This window comes from Melospiza melodia, chromosome 6 (genome assembly GCF_035770615.1).
Source record: "Melospiza melodia melodia isolate bMelMel2 chromosome 6, bMelMel2.pri, whole genome shotgun sequence".
Lineage (NCBI taxonomy): Eukaryota > Metazoa > Chordata > Aves > Passeriformes > Passerellidae > Melospiza > Melospiza melodia.
Genome location: NC_086199.1, coordinates 14,446,145 through 14,464,212, shown reverse-complemented (window position 1 = coordinate 14,464,212; position 18,068 = coordinate 14,446,145). Strand labels below are relative to the sequence as shown.

Sequence of the window (18,068 nt, the reverse complement as noted above, 5' to 3'; positions counted from 1 at the left end):
ATGGACTCTACTAAAGTCCATTTCCTTGCCTCTCCTCAAAACCAACAGGAACTGATTATAAAACTTCCCAAATATAGATTTAAGTACAAGTTCAACTCCTGTATCCTTCAGAATTAATCTAATAGTGTAACAATATATTCTTTCATCACTTTATATCCTTATATAATGTGTTTATTTTTACCAGCTGAGTAGCTGAACACACTGGGGAGGACTTTGCTGATGCAGGAAACTCATCCCAGAAGAAAGAGACACCTGAGAGCTGCAGTAATTTGTGAGCAAAAGCTGTGGGCTGATGAACATTAATTCCAGAGCACTCATCTGCAGTTTCATCACAGTACATAGTTCTGGGAGGCAAAAGAAAGGAAATTAAGACAGTGGGTGCATGAAAATTGTTACTTCTCCTTGTGCCTTTTAACCTTTCAGTTTGTACATGGTCTCTCTCTTCACACTTTTACAGTGCTGTCCACTGTCACGAAATGAAACCCCAATACTCTCTGGGAATGGGTGGAAATCTTAACTTTTCTATGGGACACCACCAGAAATGTGAAGATACCCCAGAGAACACACTAATCTGAAGCTTATAAATGCTTAAAACTAAATGTATCTCATTAGCAATCCTTGGTAAACATCAGTTTTATTTGATGCTAATCTCAATACTTTGCAAGAAAGTATGACTACACTCTCCCATAGGTTGAAAATCATCTATATTGAGAACACATACAGTATTCATGTTCAAAGTAATTACAGAATTCACATGGGCTCTTTTGAAAGCTCACAAGAACCTAAATTCTTTCAGGGTTTTGGGATTATTTTCAGGACTGTATATTTTTTTCTAAAAAGATTTAAAGTGTCTTACTCAAAGGGGTCAGTTCCCTTTCTAACTGTGCACGTGGCCTGACCAGCCAACAACATACACTGGCTGTTGAATGTCTGAGAAATGTTATTCATTAACTGTAGAAGTTGATGAAAATGTGTAAAGGGAAAAAAAGAATTCTTCTAATTTGATGGTTAAATAATTTTAGCAGAAACATGCTGAGTGGAATCTGAATGAAGACAATGCTCACTAGCATTATAAAAGAGGTGCTCGAGAGCAAGTGTCTAACCATATACTAAGAATTGTGTGTATGAGTAAAATGTATGTTACAGGAAATGGCAAGAAGTCCCTTAGGAAAAAAAATCCACATATTAAAAAAAAATTACCTTTCAACTCTGATTTCAAGTGCAGTTCCACTTTTAGAGTTTTCTGGCACATGTTCTATTCGTAACACAGTATCCAAAAAGGTAACTTTCACTCTTCTTAGAACTTAAAAGACAAAACAAAAAATTACAATGTAGACTATTATGTCAAGTTACTGAATGATTACTTTTGTAACCATATTAAATGGTCTTTGATTTTAAGTTCTCAATATTTATTTCCATGGAAATTACCAATTGAGTTTAATAAGGCAACAAGATTTCAAGAGACAATATAAACTCCTATTAAATGACCAATATGTAAATCCACAGCATACAACTGCTCTCTAAAGCTCAGACATTTCAGCAACTGACAGTTCAAACCAAGTTTTCCTGTAGCTCAGTGTGGATGATCCTCAAGGGAAGTAACATCTTCACTGTGCACCATATGTGAACTATTAAGCATTGCAGCAGCAGCATGCTGCCTGGGCTGAGGAATTCCATCTCCAGATGGGACTCGAAACATTTCCCTTAACTCAGGCATTTCTGCACAAAGTTCTCCACCACATAATGTGGTCATAAGCCCTTAGTTTTGTGCATTTAGGAAAACCACCTCCAACAAAAAAAACTTTCTGAAGTATCAACATGGTGTGATTATGGAGAGTCATACAACATAACAGGTCAGCTTTGCACAAACACAGCTGAAGAAACTTTTTCCATTTCTCTTTCAACAATATCACTATTAGCAATTGATGAATTACACAGCCATCTCCAAAACTAAGACATGTCATCAATCCCTCAAGCATAGATTTAGCTGGATTTATTCTGATGAAAGAAAACACCAAACTTGCCCTGAGACAGAGTTCAATCTGTCCACTGAAGGAAATATACAAATACTTTAGGAAGTAAATGGGGCTTTTTCCCCCACTTCAAAATCAAGATCATTTGTCCAACATTCCTCTTTAGATTTTACAAGCAATGCTAACAAGTGAAAATCAGTCATGTAAGTTATGGCAGCTGAGATGCCATTTTGTAAAACTGACACACAACATAAACCAATTAAATCTCAGATGTTAATTCAAATCTCAATAATTGATTCATACCTGTTTCAATAGTTTCTGCAAATTTCTCAAGTCCTTCAAAAGGTTGGGACCCTTCTCCTTGTTCATCTGTCAATTTTTGGCTAAGACACTCTTTTGCAAGCTGCATACTACTGGTCATAAAACTTGACCAATACATAGGCTCAGATCCAGATGCTGTGGAGTAAAGTAAGTCTTAATAAATTAAACATGGACTTCATGAAACTATAAAGACAAAACACACCAATATATTTGGCACATCCAGAAAAGTTAAAGTAAGTCTTAATAAATTAAACATGGACTTCATGAAACTATAAAGACAAAACACACCAATATATTTGGCACATCCAGAAAAGTTTCAACAGCTTAGTAAGAAGTTATACTTAAAAACAAATCTAGTTATAATCTCTCATTATAGACTTTAAGACTTTAAAATTCATGTAATCTGTTAGACTGCACTGGTAAGATTCCGGTATTTGAAAACTCAGTATAAACAAGAAATCAGGTAATCAACAGTGTAATCAATTTTCAGCAGTGGTTTAATTTAAGCAATTAAATAATTTCTAGCATTCTTTTACTATATTGGTATGTTTTTGTAGGAATAAGTGGCAAAATGAAGTCAAATTTTTAAGAATTATTTCAAAATTTCTTATTCCTCTTGAAACATATCCTGCATGGAAAAACACTAAGCAAAGTTTAAAATATTATCTTAGCACATTAAAACATGTTTTAAATGCCTAACATAGACCTGACATAGTAAATAAGACATAATAAAATCCAAGAGCACAGCATGTATTAGGCTGAACAAGTTTTTCATCAGCCAGATTAATTTAATTGACAAAGCATTCCTACCAGCTAATGCCAAGGCCATTGTGAGCAAATACTGTAAAACTATGGATTAGAAAAGCAAATCAAATTCAACTATCACATTCTAGTACAGGCAGACACAAACAAAACTAGCTCAAATACAAGCTGTGTTAAACAGGCAAAACATTTCAGTTAAGCATTCAGGTCTGGAAACCTCCACATGGCTATGGATGCGTGACAAAACCAGCACCATGGGGTTTTTGCTACTCTGTCTGGTTTATTATAAAGCACTGTACATCACAGAGAACTAACTGATGCAGGTGAAGAAATAAAGGTTTCTTCCTAACACTACCATTCCTTCAAAGCAATAATCTTACATCAGAAAGTAACACAGCTCAAAACTTAATTCCAATTAAACAACTACAGATTAAATGTAGACTACATGTAAGCAAGTAATTCATTTAAGGTAACTAGCAAAAGATAAAAAATAGGTTTTACATATTTTTTCTTCTTCTTCTTATGTTTAAAAAATGTTTTCTTCCACCTTCTCTACACTACATGAAGGAAACCAAATTAAAATCCTTCAGACATTCAAACAATTTTCACAACTAAAAATGAACTATGTGTTCCACAGAATTTGTGGAAGCTTGATGACCAGTAAAAATTTATCACCTGGACAATCTAAACCAGATCAGTAATAAGCATGTGGATACAGACAAGCTGGAAGAACTCAGACAACCCTCAGCATTATGATCAAAGTTAGTATGTATTTAGAGTACTCAGAAGTCATTATTTCACACTGCAATGGCAATTAAATTGCATTTTTTGTTCTCTAAACATACGAACAGATGCATCCTTTAGCCTGAAGCAGACAAAGATAGAACCTCCCTACTCCCCCAGTCTTACACCATGATGTTTGTCCTGCTGCCACCCAACAGCCAGCTACTAACACTGCCTCACAGAACTGCACAAACACCACCCAAAAACTGCAAAAACTCCTGCCCACACTTCCATTTCTATAGGTCTGAAACAGCTTGGAAAATTATAAGCATTTAAAATTATTTAACAGAGCAACAACTGAGTTGACAACCAACTGACAAACACCTGAGAGTTTCTTTTTTTATAACTCTCAATCATTAACGTATGGAAGTTAAATGACAATTTAAATAAGACCAAGAATTGACTAAAGCAAGGGTAGACTTTTTACTCTGAAAAACTGTAAACAATCTCCTTTCTTATAATCAAAAAAATAAGCCTACCAAGCCTTGGTCTTGGCCTGAAGACCATCTCTAATCCTTTTACTTCTAATGCACAGTTATCCTGCAGCAACGACCCCCACGGGACAGATAAAGAAATTGATTGGATAAATCCATCTGTGACTTCCAGAGGTGCATCAGCAGACTCCAGGATCTCATTAAGACACTAGAAAAAAATAAAATAAAAATTAAAAATCATTATTTTTTTTTTTAAATCACATCCGCAATTTTGCATCTAACAAATAAAAACACTTTGACACAACTAGAAAATTAGTTATACTCAGACAAAAAAATAGACACTTTCAACTATTTCAATTCCATACTACCTAGCTTTCAGAATTGCTCTGTGATGGCTGTATAATCTGTATTTTTGTACTATACAAAAAAAAAAAAAAAAACTCTTATAAATATCAGAATAATAACAAAAGTTAATCTGTTCTTTTTTTGGCAGTACTTGAAGAAAACTGAAAACAGGCTGACAGTAAAAGCACCAAAAGTACTTTGTTTCTATGACAGGAGTATTTCATAGCATGTAATTGCAATGTAAAGTTCATTTTCAACGTGACAGTGGACCCAAACAATCCCCTCTTGCTGTGTAACATACTTGCCATTTCTACATCATATTTTTATAGTGGCATTTAAACACTGCTACATTCAAGTCGCTCTAACACAGTAATTTAGGATTTTCAAGTTTTCCACAATCCTCAGAAGACTCTCCTATTGCTCTATAAAGGTTTCATTACATCCATTCACATTAAACATATTCTTCACACTTAGGCTAATAAAAAAGTGAGTTCCTGCCTGTGGTTTGATTTTAAAATGTAGTTAAAACTTAAGTTCTTAGACAAGAAGTAGTTAGGCTTTAATGACGCAAATCCCAATCTTATTCACATATCAAATCCAGAGAGTGCAACTTTCTAATGTAAACAAGACCCTACTAAAGACAGTGGTTGCAATAATAGGACATAATCTTTAACTGGCAAGAGAAAGTGTGGTTTTGACCTTGCTGAGTTTTGAACAAGGCTACTGATTTTACCTAAGAAAATGCTTAAATTCAACATCATAAGTTTTGAAAAAAACAAGGATTTAAAAGTTCTTTGCCATTTTAATGGTATTTAAAACTATATTCCAATTATTTAGAATAATTTTTAAAATGTAAATTTCTGAAAAGATAATTTCCTTATTCTTATATCTCCAGATGCAACTTTCCCATCACATTAACTTGCTGCTCTCAATAACCTTGCCTTTAGAATTTTGTTTGCCTTGCATGTTCAGCTTTTCTAGTTTCTGTTCCAAAGTCCACTCAGGCAGCAGAAAATAACAAACTTTAAAGAAACAGAACCTGAATAGTCCTATTATGAAATTATTTAGGAATCAAATAATCAACTAAAATTCAGTGATATTAAAATTTTATAAAATAAATAATATAAAAGCTCAAACATATTTTAAGCTATATTTAAGAATTATACATGTGGCAATAGCATAAGGCAAAATAATTATTAGAAATGAAAACAGTATTTAAATATGTTGATTTCAATTACTTGAATGAATTTACAAATAATTTACTATAGCAGGAAGTAAGCTAGCTACCATATTTTGAACAAATCTGACTGAGATGTCTTTTTGCTACCCATGCACATAAAAAGTAAGTGTATTTTAGCATACTGTTTACTATTTTAAAATAGACATTTACTATCTAAAAGCAAAAGAAACTGAAGCACTCTTGAGCTAAATTGCTTCATAAATAGGCCAGCTGTTCCTAGAAGGAAGTAATCAGAGCATTCCAAGTGAAATTTTAGAACTGAAGCACAGCCTTCATATCAGGACTTGTTTCCACATTATTGACCAACACTCCACAAAAGTAGTATTTAACGTATACTAAAATTCAACCACAAACATCATCCATTCCATTTTGATACTTCTGAACAGCCCACATCCCAAAAGGCATAGGCATTCCATTAATAGCCCAATGAATTCCTACATATCTGTACAAATAAACACCATGTTGGCTAAAGTATCTACAGTGCTGGGATGAACAGAAGTGTCTGCAAAAATGGATGCCATGTAAAAATACAGTCATCCTGGTGATTCATTGAGAACAAGGTTACAATGACTAGGGGGAAAAAAGAGCTGTAGTACTTCCGTGACATCTGCTTTTGCAATCTGTCATACAGGAGAGTCACGTGCAGAGAGCCTCAAACATGTAATTGTTTACAAGTGGAACCGAAAAATGCTGATCCACAAATGGGGAAGATCACCTAAGCATTACAGTATATTCATTTAATCACTGTGTATACGTTATGCACACTTCACTTAGTACCGACCCGTAACTGCTTTGTTACTAAGTATTTTACATTTTAAATAATATCCCTTTGACTCGCAAAGAGAGCTCGATACCCACTAGAGGGCATAATAATTCAATTAAAGCCTCACTGCAAGCCTGCCACAGAAAACAAGCTGCAGACGCGGCCAGAAAAGAAAAGAAGGAAGCAAACAAGCAAACAACAAAAGAAAGTCCACACTCAAACATTGGTAACATTGAACACTTCTGTAAGCGTCTGTCCCCTACCACTTTTGAACACATTGTCACACTAACAACATTAAAAACCATTACCTGAAAACATCATATATTCACAAGTATTTTAAAATGTACCCTGCATGGCCTAATACCAGTACATACTGTAATAAAAATGTGGTTTGGAAAACATTAAAGCAAAGGACCAAGCTCATCATCTACACTACCCTGGAAGTCAGTGACCTATTCACTGCTCACTGCAGCACTTAATCTCCCCAAGACACACTCGACTGACACGTAGAATGCAGTAATGTTGGAAATTAAACCAAGAACCTTTACAAAATATTACAAACACAGTAATCCAAAGGTCTGTCTCTAGAGTAGGCTGGAAATATAAATATCTGTGTAGAGACACACACGTATAGAAAAGCATGCCAGGACTGGAGTGTGACAGGCCACCTGCTGAGCAAACTCCAGCTAAAATCAGCTTTCTTCTTGTCAACAAGTACTTTCACCACTACAGGACGAGGGGACAATCTTTAGAGAACTACACAGACTAAGCTCAGCATAACACTATGATTAAGAACCAACACGTCTCCAAGACAAAGACAAAGCATAGATACCACAGGGATTACTTTGTTCTCACCATCTCTAGCAGTCAGTAAACATACTCATTAACGACAGCGATTTCTAGAAGTTTGGGGTACACTAGCTCGTTCTCCCTGAAATATTAGCAGCTATTGCCTTCTTTCAGTTTTTGTTTCTTTTCTCATAACTAAAAATTACACAATCGAAGTGTGGCTAGAAAAATGTATCTGAAACAAATGCCGAGACTTTTTTTTCTTTAGTGCTATCATATCAGACAACAGTTCCCTGGATTAAATGCTAATTATGGTTATAACTTTTTACATAGAAGAGGCTGGGTATTGAGAATGAAGTGGGTGGCAGTCGGGGGCAGAGAATCAGCTGGTCCTTCAGACGCCGCAGGAGCCGAGGGGGTGAAGCGCCAGCATCTCTTACCCACTTATCCAGAGGGACCTGCGTCAAGGAGCCGGTGCCCTGGTAGAGATCCAGGCTGAGCTGCTCCAGGCTGAGCTTCTCCTGCAAGAAGTGGCCCAGGTACCTCTGCAGCAGGTACCTGCAGGCTCTCTTCTTGATGGACTCCGAGAAAGGCCACGGCATGGCGGCTGCACGCCGGGGGCCGCGAGGCCGGGCGGCGGGACGGGGCCGGCGGAGAGCGGAGGCGCGAAGCAGCTGAGTGGGGCCGCCAGGCCAAGCCTCGCCCCTCGGCGCGGGCTACGGCGGGGGCTCCGCACTACCGGGCGGCACCGCCGCCGCCCCTCACGCCCCGGCGGGGCGGCACTGCCCGCCCTAGGGCGAAGAGGCGCTGACAGGCAGCTCCATCCTCACTCGGACACCGCCGCCATCTTCTCGGGCGCGGAGGGGCCGCCGCAGCCGCGCTGCGCGGGGAAGGGCCGGGGTCCGGCGGGAGGGCAGCCCCTCCCCGTCAGCTCCGCGCCGCTGGCGAGGGCGGCCAGGCCGATCGCGGCTGCTCGTCCCCTTCCTCCCGGCGCCCCCCGCCGACCACCGGCACCGTGACGTGCGGGAAGTGGCGTCGCCGCGCGGAGCAGGCGGGGGCGGAAGCGGCCGCGGGAGAGGCGGTGCGGCGCGCCCGGAAGGCGTCGTGCAGCCGGTGGCGCCGGGGCCGCCTCTCCGGGGAGCGGCCCGCGAAGCAGCGCGGCGGGCGCTGTGCGCTGAGCGAGCGGGGAGGGGCAGGGCGGCGGGCGCGTCTGGAGCCGTGCGGGGTCGGGCGGCGGGGCCTCGGCCGCCCATCGGCGCTGGTAGGTGCGCTCCGGGGCGCGGCGGGGGTGCGGTCCCTGGGAGCGGGAGGCTGCGCAGCTCGGTATCCCGCTCCCCTGTTGCTTGCAGCGTCTTTTGAATTTGTTTGTGTGTCGGCGGTGGGATATGGCAGGAAGCGGCGGATCCCGTGGGGTGAATGTCCCGCACGTTGCGGATCGGTGACTGCAGCCCCCATTAACTCCCGACAGCCGTGCTCAGCTACCGGAGCTCTCGGGCAGCGTCCCGCGCGAGGGGCTCTCTGTCCCTGCTGCCTCCAGCTGGTTCCACAGGTGTCGGCTGAGGCCTCCTGGTACCCGCGGGTTCCTCAGGTGTTGGCTGAGCCCTCCTGGGCACACCGGTACCCGCGGGGCCACTGCCGGAGCCGCGGGCGGCGGTGACCCCGCTGGGGCTGCCCCTTTGGGACCAGTGGCTGGCAAAGAGCAGCAGCCTGTGTCTCTGGAATGTATCGGCAGTTGTGCGCAAAAGATGAACAGGAGCTTTATTTAGTGACTGTAACAAACAGCTGCCTTTAGTTCCTAAGGTCTCTGATAACCCATTTCGTTCATAGATTTTTCTGAGTCTTCCTTATATGCACCAACAGTAGGGGGTTTTTTTCTGCAGCTATTGATTTCGCTTCTTCCAGGCATGACTTGTCTTCCTCCTACATTCTGCATCAGCAAAGGGCAGAATTAATGACCGCTGAATCTTAAGAGTCCTATACCACAGAATACAAGTTAACTTGCCTGAGAAAAACTAGCCTCGGTGATACTGATACCACTTCTAAATGTTCATGTAATCTTCTTCAGCACTTGTTCTGAATGTCTTGTGTTTGAGTTCTCTAGGTTTTCATTTCATGAGTTATGGAAGTCACTGAGTCTCATAGTTTCCTTTTTGAACAATGTTTAAAATATATATACATCTGTTTAAAATATAACATGTGTTTTATAGTGTTATTATCTATTGAGTGCAGTGGTATAATAAGTCTAAAATAAATGTTTTTATATGCAGGATGGAGACTGATTGCAATCCTATGGAGTTGGCCAATAATACAGGGTTTGAAGAAGATTCTGATTATAGAGACTTCGAAGGAACAGATGTGAAAGATATGAGACTAGAAGCCGAAGCTGTTGTAAATGATGTTTTGTTTGCTGTCAGTAACATGTTTGTGTCAAAAACCCTTCCCTGTGCAGAGGATGTGGCATACATCAATGTGGAAACCAGGGAAAGGAACAGATACTGTCTGGAGCTCACTGAAGCGGGACTTAGGGTAAGCCAATTTTTGTAATTTCTTAAACTTCTTTGTTTTGAACAATGACCATATTCAAAAGGTGCCTAGAAAAATACTTTACTGACAACCACACATATTCCTCTTGTACTTTTATGAAAGCCTGATCTACATGTTTTCTTCTAGAAGAGGGAACTTTAGCTAGTTACTTGCAACAAAGCTAGAAGAGAAGTTAATAAAAAACCAGGAATTTACTTAAGACACAAAATGGCGAAGCCAGAATAAGTAATTTGTTACAGGTATGTCAATCTTTGGGTTTCTCAGGTACCCAAAGTCAGTAATGCAACATCTATACAATTTTTTTTTTTTGCACCATTTTTAATTTTTATACAGACATGTAGATGTGAGACTTCTTTACAAACAATGTATTTTACTAACATTCTGAGATTTGGACAAAAGGTATTTGAAATTGTCTTAAATACTGTCTAACCAGTAAGCTCCACAGTAGAAAGAAGAGACTGTGATTTAAATTCAGTATTTTTTTTTCTTACAGGTTAAGTGTTGTGCTACATGTACCAAGGTGATCATCACCACAGAAATTTAACCACCCAATTCTTTGTTGCAGGTAGTAGCTTATGATTTTGATCAGACTGATGATAGACTGCAAACTCCATATCATGAAACTGTCTACTCCTTGTTGGACTCTCTCAGCCCTGCATATCGAGAGGTGTTTGGAAATGCATTACTACAAAGACTAGAAGCTTTGAAGAAAGAAAGTCAGTCATGACTTACCCAGACAGAAGGAAGATTTAGTGCCAGAAGGAATTCTTACTATGAAGCACTGAGATCTTCCTTACAAACATCTTAAGCCTCATTTCTTGGATTAAAGTCTACTTCATGTTACTACATTATTATATAACATTTATATGTTATAACAAGTATATTATATAACATTTTGCTACCATGGTTTTGCATATATATCAATGTTATTAAAAGCCACTTTGATAAATAGCAGAAAAAATTCTTAATTTTACTTTCTGTTGTAATTGAGCATGTAAGTTGCTCCATACAATGTTCAAAAACCTTGGTCTCTTTTCCAAGTCTTAGTATTCAAAACTAAAAAAATAGAGACTGAATGTTATAGATATAAGTAGTAATTCTTTGTGTGTGTGCTTACTGAAAATTTTCATGCCTTCTTTTTAAAACAGAAGGTAACTACTTGCTCTACCCAATTAATGAAAAAATTACTGGAAAACTTCTGCAAGGAATTCCTGCTTGATTTGCTATACGTAAATCTGAAAGTTGTCAGCTTTGTAGCTTGAAAGATAGTTCTTCAACAGTTGAGCATTGCTTATATAGTGGCAGTATCTGAGTTAAAAGCAAGGCTCAGCGTTAATTGATCTGTACTTGTCTATGGCAATCAGCAAGCTCCAAATAATACACAAGATGAACTTCTTATATGTGAATGTATTGTCTGAAACATAAATGATTAAGCACAGAAATAATGGGCTACACATTTCCTAAAAATTATGTTATCTATGCTATAAATATGTACTGCAACTGTTTGAGAGGCTTGGAAGGCCTGTTTACTATTTTGAATGTGTATTTACATGATGTACAGGATATACTCAAGAGTATTTTTGCTTTACTTTCTATAATAGAGTACTTTGGTACTCCCAGTTTTCACGTTTTCTCCCTCAATTGTACAGTGTCCTCTCCTAATGAATACTAAAGTAAGCACTGTAATGTTATTTGCCTTGTATTGGTTTGAAACCAAAGGCTGTATTGAAATTTGCTAAGACTAATACAAGCTGGAAGATATAACTTGTATTTTCTACTTAAAAACTGGTACAACTCTCTTTATAAATCTATTGTTCTGCTATAACTTTTCAAGTATGTACTGAATAGTGGACTTTTTAAAAATTAGAGTTGGGTGGAAATGCTTGTACAGTTGAACTGACGTTCTATGACATTCACACTCTTTTGTAATCTTCTATTATTCCTGTATTTATGTGTCTTTATGTAAACCATCCTCCCATTATTCTTCTATGATTTTGTGACAAGTACATGCAGTTGCTTTTTTGGAGCCACATTTAGAGATTTATTGGTTCTCACAGATTCCAGTGGCTTCAGTAGAGCTATGTTGGCTTATACCTGCTATGGTTAGTCATACGGATCAGGCAAGCCTACCAGAGCTTTTGTAATGGTTTTGAGTTAGCAATGTGCAACTATGACAGGACAACTGTAATTAGTGCTTCTGTTTTCAAGAGCTCCATTTCATGGTTATTATCTTTTTGGGTTGAAATTTCTGAAACTAGTCCACTGCCCTAGGGTATGCTTCCACGCTCCAAAAATTTTTCATAGGCTCTCTTTTGCACACAGGTCTGTGGCACGTGGTTAGTCCTCTATGAGGAGAATGTACTTCAGCAAATTTATATTTGAATATTTTTCCTTGCAACTGATTTACTTGTTCAATTTCAATGACTAAAGAATTAAATAAATGGACTGGTGCATTGAAGTTTTCTTGTGGGGGGTGGAGCTATTGTAAAGTTGGAAGTGAACAACTGAAATCATGATGCCCTTAGACGAATCTGAATTAGCTGTGGATTATTTGGAAAACTGGGTGCAAACTTGTATCAGCTGAAAATTTGTCATGAAATGGCAAGGTAAGGTATGGTAGGTGATTGTAAAGGACTTGGAGTGTTAGAAATCCAAGTGGGAAAATGCCAAACTAATGTTTCATTACTAAATTTTGAAGTTTGCTTGTTTGGTTTTTTTTTTTTGTTTTAGAGGTCTCTAAGCCGTCATTTTATGTGCTTATTATAAGCATACTTTCAGAACAGGCATTTTGTAGGTGCTAACAGAAGAAACTTGTGCTATTTCTTTAACTGTATTACATTTGTAGTATAACACAGTGTTAACCCAAAAGTGGGACAGCAATGTCATTCCACCCCTTCTGGGTTACGGAGGATGAGCAAAATGCTCTCCCATGCCTGTCCCGCGGCGTTGCTGCCCCTATGGATCTGCAGCACTGAGGAGGGACAATTTCAGGTCTCCTTCGGCTGCCAGTTGTTTCCATTGTCCGGAGCGCTGAATAAGTGCTGCTGGTGCAGCTGTTAGTCTGTGAATCGCCTAGGCAGCCCCATAGCCCGCCTGCTGTCGAAAAGGCCGGCGGATAACACAATAAACATCTATTTTTGTCTCGGCGGTACCACACACACGTTGTGCCGTTCCGCCAAAAGTCCCAGCCTGAGGGGCCGCGACTGCCCCGGGCCGGGTGCCCACGGCGCCTGCGCGCAGCGCGCGACCGCCGTGCCGGGGCGGCGCGCCCCCAGCGGCGGCCGGGGGAAGTGCGGCCGCCGGCGGTCGCGCGGCAACGGGCCGCGTCCCGGCCTGGGCCATGGAGGAGGAGGCGCCGCGGGGCCGCCGCATCTTCCTCAACCACCTCGACTCCTACTGCGGCCGCAGCATCGGCAAGGTGACCGCGGGGACGGTCCGCAGCTGCTCCCGGCCCCGGCTTCGTACTGCCTCAGGCAGCTCCGCCCGCAGGGGAGCCGCGGCTGGTGCCCGGGGAGCTCGGCCGGGCGGACAGGAGGGTCAGCTGAGATAGCTGCTGAGGAGAGGCAACGGAGCAGCTAAAGGGATAAGATGGAGTAAAACTAAAGAGTAAAAATAAAAAGTTAGGACAGGAGGTGGGGATAAAGCCGGTGGGGAGAGTTCAGGCAGCAGCTGATCGCTGTGGAGGGCGATAACCAAGTTCTCTGTGAGCATCCCCTGCCCGAGAGAGCCGCGGCGGAGCGGAGGCGTCCGGGGACTCGCCGGCACTCTCGGCTGTGAGGCGTGGGACTCACGGGGAGCCGGCACACCCCAGTTGAGCCTGAGCCGCGCCTGAGCATTTCCCCTCAGTGGGAAGCTGTTTCTGAAGAGCATTACCAACAACAGGAGCAGGGCTGGTCAGACGGTGCTGGTGCCTTCTGGAGATTACGACAAGCTGTGTAGGGCTCAATAGGTATTTGTATACAAAATATGTGTCTTGTATATTGCAGTATTTATCCACTTCCGTTGTTGGGGCGACGCTTGAAAGCGCAGAAGATGAAGAGGAGGGAGAAGATAATGAACCCCCTGTTGATCCCACGAGCGCAGGGGAAACCTACGAAATAGTGGGTACTCTTTCTAATCCAGAGAGTGCTGATCTACAGTTTGCAAAGGAAACGTATGCAGTAAGTATGAGTCTGATTTCAGATTGCCCTTAGACAACATTAGAAATATCACAGGTCATGTAAAATGACCTACGCTAAAGAAATTTTGTTCCTGCTGGAACCTGTATTTATCTGCTTTACTCCTTCTGCTTCCTGCATGTGCTCTGGCTTCCTCACTTCTGGGTCTGACACAGCAAATATAAAAGGAAGGAACTCAGACAGAAAATAGATGATGTCCTCTTCATAAATTTTTGTAAAAAAATCTATCTTATTGATCCATACGTCTGCTTTCTTTTTTTCTCTAAGCTTACACTTCAAGGATCTCTCATCTTCTTTTTGTCTTTTATCACCATTTTGAAGGTAGTGATGCTGGACTCAATGTTAGTGTCCTTCTTAACTGTTCACTGAAATCACAGCTTTCACTAGCAGCTAGTTGTTCTGAATACCTCCATTTTTGTATAAAAATGTGTATGTTCAGAGTTTAATTAACTAGAGGAGGCTTGCTCTTGTGGATGTGATTGCTCATTGCTTGATTTAGTTTTCTGAAACTAGAAATTGCCTCTGTCTCAAACTGCTTGTTATAAACTGGTTATTATTCTTCTTATTGAAGAATCTCTTCCAACATTTGAAAATTTTGATTCAGATGTCTATGCAGCTGAACTGTTCAATCAGGAAATTATGGATGGTGGTGTTAAGTTTTAACTGCTTTTGTCCAAAGTGTTTGCTGGATTTGCTCAAGTAATACAGATAATCTGAAGTCAATAAAAATTACAGGATGCTATCTTGCAAGGAAAGTGACATTTTTTTATGTCTTCTCTATTCTGCCAATGGATAGTTGTTTAAAACACCTGGGTAAGTAACAGATATTTTCAATACTCACAAATGCACTAAAAATATGGATCCTAAAATACCATTAAAAGTCTCTATTTTTTATCTATGTTAACATATACTCTAAATTAGAAATTTCAGCATTTAATTTCCATTTTATCAGCTTTCTTGTATGTGACAGATAAAAGTTTGGTAACGATCTTACGAATAATTCCAACATCCTAGTGTTAGAAAACCACATTCTATCCAGATATTTAACTAGAAGAGGATTTTTTTTTCTCTAATGACAGAATCTGACTGTTTTTCCCTCAGGTCTCTTCTCGAGAAGAACTCTTAAGCCACTTGCTTGAGTGTGAAATTGTTTTATATAATATCACTGAGGATGTAAGCCAAATTGAGGAAGCAACATGGGCTGCTTCTGGTTAGTATAGCTTTACCTGAACAGAAATTTGGTTTGTATGTAGCCATCAATGTGTAATGAAATTGTCATGGGTTCACTTTAATATAAAATTGGGTTCCTTGATGGAGAAATGCTGCACAAATTATTTGGATAAATAGCAAGGAGCTATGGAATGCACTGTCACATTCAGAAGGGAGAGAAGCTGACTTGGAATGGTCCAACTCTTTAAATGGCACATCTTTGTAGGCAGTAATTTCCCCAAATAACTGTCAACCATCATCCCATCTCTTTGCATTGGGAGGTGGGTAGAGAATTTGCTCCTGTGATATTCAAAGAATATTTCAATATTTTATATAATTATTTTATTTTTCTTTAAAGTCCAATAAAAAATATTGCTAGCAGTCTTTTGAAAACTTTCTCCTTATTGTTACACCCAAATTCTTCTAATAGGCAGCTGGAATCCTTTCATGGTGAGAGTGCAATATGATTCTTTGTATGACAGCTAAACTAAATTATGCTTTCTTCTTTATAATATGAACATTCGGACAACAGAATAATTTGCATTAAAAAAATTAATTTTATTGTTTTATATTAAAATAAACTTTGTTTGCTTGCTTTTCTTTCTTCAGTAGCTTTTTCTTTCTTTCTCTATTTGTTTTCTTTCATGATTTTTTATCTTTATTTTATATTAACTCAAAGAGCATTTGCTTATAAAGACATCACATAGAACATTGGTATGAGTGTCTATCCAGGACCTTTATATAGAAGCAAAACTACAGTTTGAACAATACAGTTTAAAATAAAATTCTTGCTTTCATTTAACAGCCCTACATAAGGAAATAGAGACTTTTGCAAAACAGAAGTTATTCATCCTCATTTCAACAATAATGACCTGGGCAAATACCAAACCCTTTGACGATGTAAGTAATATCAAAACATTAATATTTTTTCAACAGATGTTGCCATTTAATGGAAAATATTCATTACATTAAATTATACAATATATTTTGGGTGTGTACTTCAATGATAGGTGGTAAAGTGAGTGGGTTTTAGGATTCTTTCACCCTTACCCATTACTCACTGCCAAAATTGCTAGATGAAATTCTCTTTCACAAAAGTTGAGGCATTGGGCTATAATGATACAGAAAGACATAAGAAGGAGTTCCTTAGTCAAGAGGCAGGACAAATGCTAACCACAATATGCTCTGTCTTTCAGTCATTAAAAAAATCCCATATTCATTGCATATTTAATGAAATACATAATTAAAATGGATACATCTTTATATCAATATATGTAAAGTATTTTCAGAAGCCGTGTTGGGTGCTTTGTAGTATGCTATTGCAATTCTCAAATTCATTGTTACAGAAATAAAGTTTTTCAACCTTGTGTACTGCTATATATAATAAAAAGTAATGTTTTTAGAAATATAAAAAGTAGTTAAAAATCTTTTACTATGAAATTTGAAATTGAACTAATGGCATTTTCAAAATGCTGAACCTCAAGCATCAAATTCAGAACCTTGATGGTTTTCAAATGAAGACAAAGTTAAAACAGATTTTAAAATGCTTCTTAAAAACTTCCTTTAACTAGACCTTTAACTAGACCTTTAAAATTTGTTCTGTTTTAGGAAATGTATATCAATAACGTTTTTTTTCTTCATAGGAAAATCCTGAAGCTCCTTTTATTGAAGAAGACTTTCGCAAGAGAAGGTCTCATCCTGGCTTTGTGGATCACCTAAATGCTGAAAAACACATTGCAAAACTCGGGAAAACTGTATGTATCGAACTTTTTTATAAAAATAAGCTGGTTTGCCTTCTTATTTAGAGCTTTATCATATTAATGGAATTTATAAACCATTTGAATGAGTTTTAAGAATATAATATTGTCCTTATAAATATGGATGATACAAATTATTAATAAAATATAGTAGCATGGAGAATACTATAATGTCCTTTGAAACCTAAGCATATGCACAATATAAATCTTAATGTTTTGTTTTTTTTTCTTAGGTAGGGAGTAAATCATGCTCATCTTAAAAAAATACTGTTTCTTTGGTTGTACCAGAGACAATCAAAGCTGGAGTCTGTATGGAAAGATTTAAGGAAGAAAGATTGTAGAGGAATGAGATACTAGTACTGCTCTAAAGAAAAGCAGCATCTTTAAATATCAGCAAGCTATGTTAGTACTACGACTCTTAAATCCTTAGATGTTCTGGCCACACCTATCATGTCCTGGATAGTTTGTGCTCTTGGAGCAGAGGCCTTGTTGACTTTTGTTCCACCCTATAATTTACTCTAAAATCATGGCCATAAAGCTGACACAGAATAGCTACAATATGTTATCACTTTACATATTTTTAAATCCCCTCCTTCAGCTTTGCTTGCTTTGGTCTGATTAGGCCATTAATCTTACTGGAGAACAGACTATGCCTCTATTTGTCTTTAAGAACTATTATTATATAAATACCAATAGTGGCTCAGCTTGCAATTCAGGAAAATGGAAGCTGTTGTCATTAGTGGCGGAGTAGTGAGGAGGTTCAAAGACAACAAAATACACTGATGATGAAGGTGCCATTTGGTCATTCTTTTTCTGTGTTAGGAGTCTCCCATAAGCAATATAATTCAATGTCAATTTCAGAAATTTATCCAGCTAATAACAGAGTTTATTGTGAAAAAAACTTTTCTCTAGTTTGAGCATATATTTGATGTCTTATGTCCTGCTGAGAAAATAGCACTAGAAATTATAT

General features: G+C 39.0%; 3 protein-coding genes across 4 annotated transcripts in view; 2 read left to right on the top strand and 1 right to left on the bottom strand.

The window, feature by feature from the left end:
• The window catches only part of ATG2B (autophagy related 2B), a 45,510-nt gene extending 37,461 nt beyond the window's left edge, over nucleotides 1-8,049 (bottom strand). The window contains exons 1-5 of the mRNA XM_063160002.1: nucleotides 7,851-8,049; nucleotides 4,319-4,481; nucleotides 2,277-2,429; nucleotides 1,201-1,303; nucleotides 182-344 (exon numbers count right to left, since the gene is read on the bottom strand). Coding sequence (XP_063016072.1) covers nucleotides 182-344; nucleotides 1,201-1,303; nucleotides 2,277-2,429; nucleotides 4,319-4,481; nucleotides 7,851-8,012 — 744 coding nt within the window. The 5' untranslated portion in view covers nucleotides 8,013-8,049. The remainder of the gene's footprint in view (nucleotides 1-181; nucleotides 345-1,200; nucleotides 1,304-2,276; nucleotides 2,430-4,318; nucleotides 4,482-7,850) is intronic.
• Nucleotides 8,050-8,607: 558 nt separating this feature from the next.
• Nucleotides 8,608-12,412, top strand: GSKIP (GSK3B interacting protein). Its single transcript, XM_063160000.1, has 3 exons — nucleotides 8,608-8,671; nucleotides 9,678-9,936; nucleotides 10,520-12,412. The coding sequence occupies exons 2-3, from the start codon at nucleotides 9,679-9,681 to the stop codon at nucleotides 10,679-10,681; spliced, it is 420 nt and encodes a 139-aa protein (XP_063016070.1). The 5' UTR covers nucleotides 8,608-8,671; nucleotide 9,678; the 3' UTR covers nucleotides 10,682-12,412.
• Nucleotides 12,413-13,253: 841 nt separating this feature from the next.
• The window catches only part of AK7 (adenylate kinase 7), a 29,672-nt gene continuing 24,857 nt past the window's right edge, over nucleotides 13,254-18,068 (top strand). For both annotated transcript variants that reach the window (XM_063159999.1, XM_063159998.1), the window contains exons 1-5: nucleotides 13,254-13,372; nucleotides 13,941-14,114; nucleotides 15,234-15,342; nucleotides 16,147-16,241; nucleotides 16,985-17,095. In XM_063159999.1, coding sequence (XP_063016069.1) covers nucleotides 13,295-13,372; nucleotides 13,941-14,114; nucleotides 15,234-15,342; nucleotides 16,147-16,241; nucleotides 16,985-17,095 — 567 coding nt within the window. In that variant the 5' untranslated portion in view covers nucleotides 13,254-13,294. The remainder of the gene's footprint in view (nucleotides 13,373-13,940; nucleotides 14,115-15,233; nucleotides 15,343-16,146; nucleotides 16,242-16,984; nucleotides 17,096-18,068) is intronic.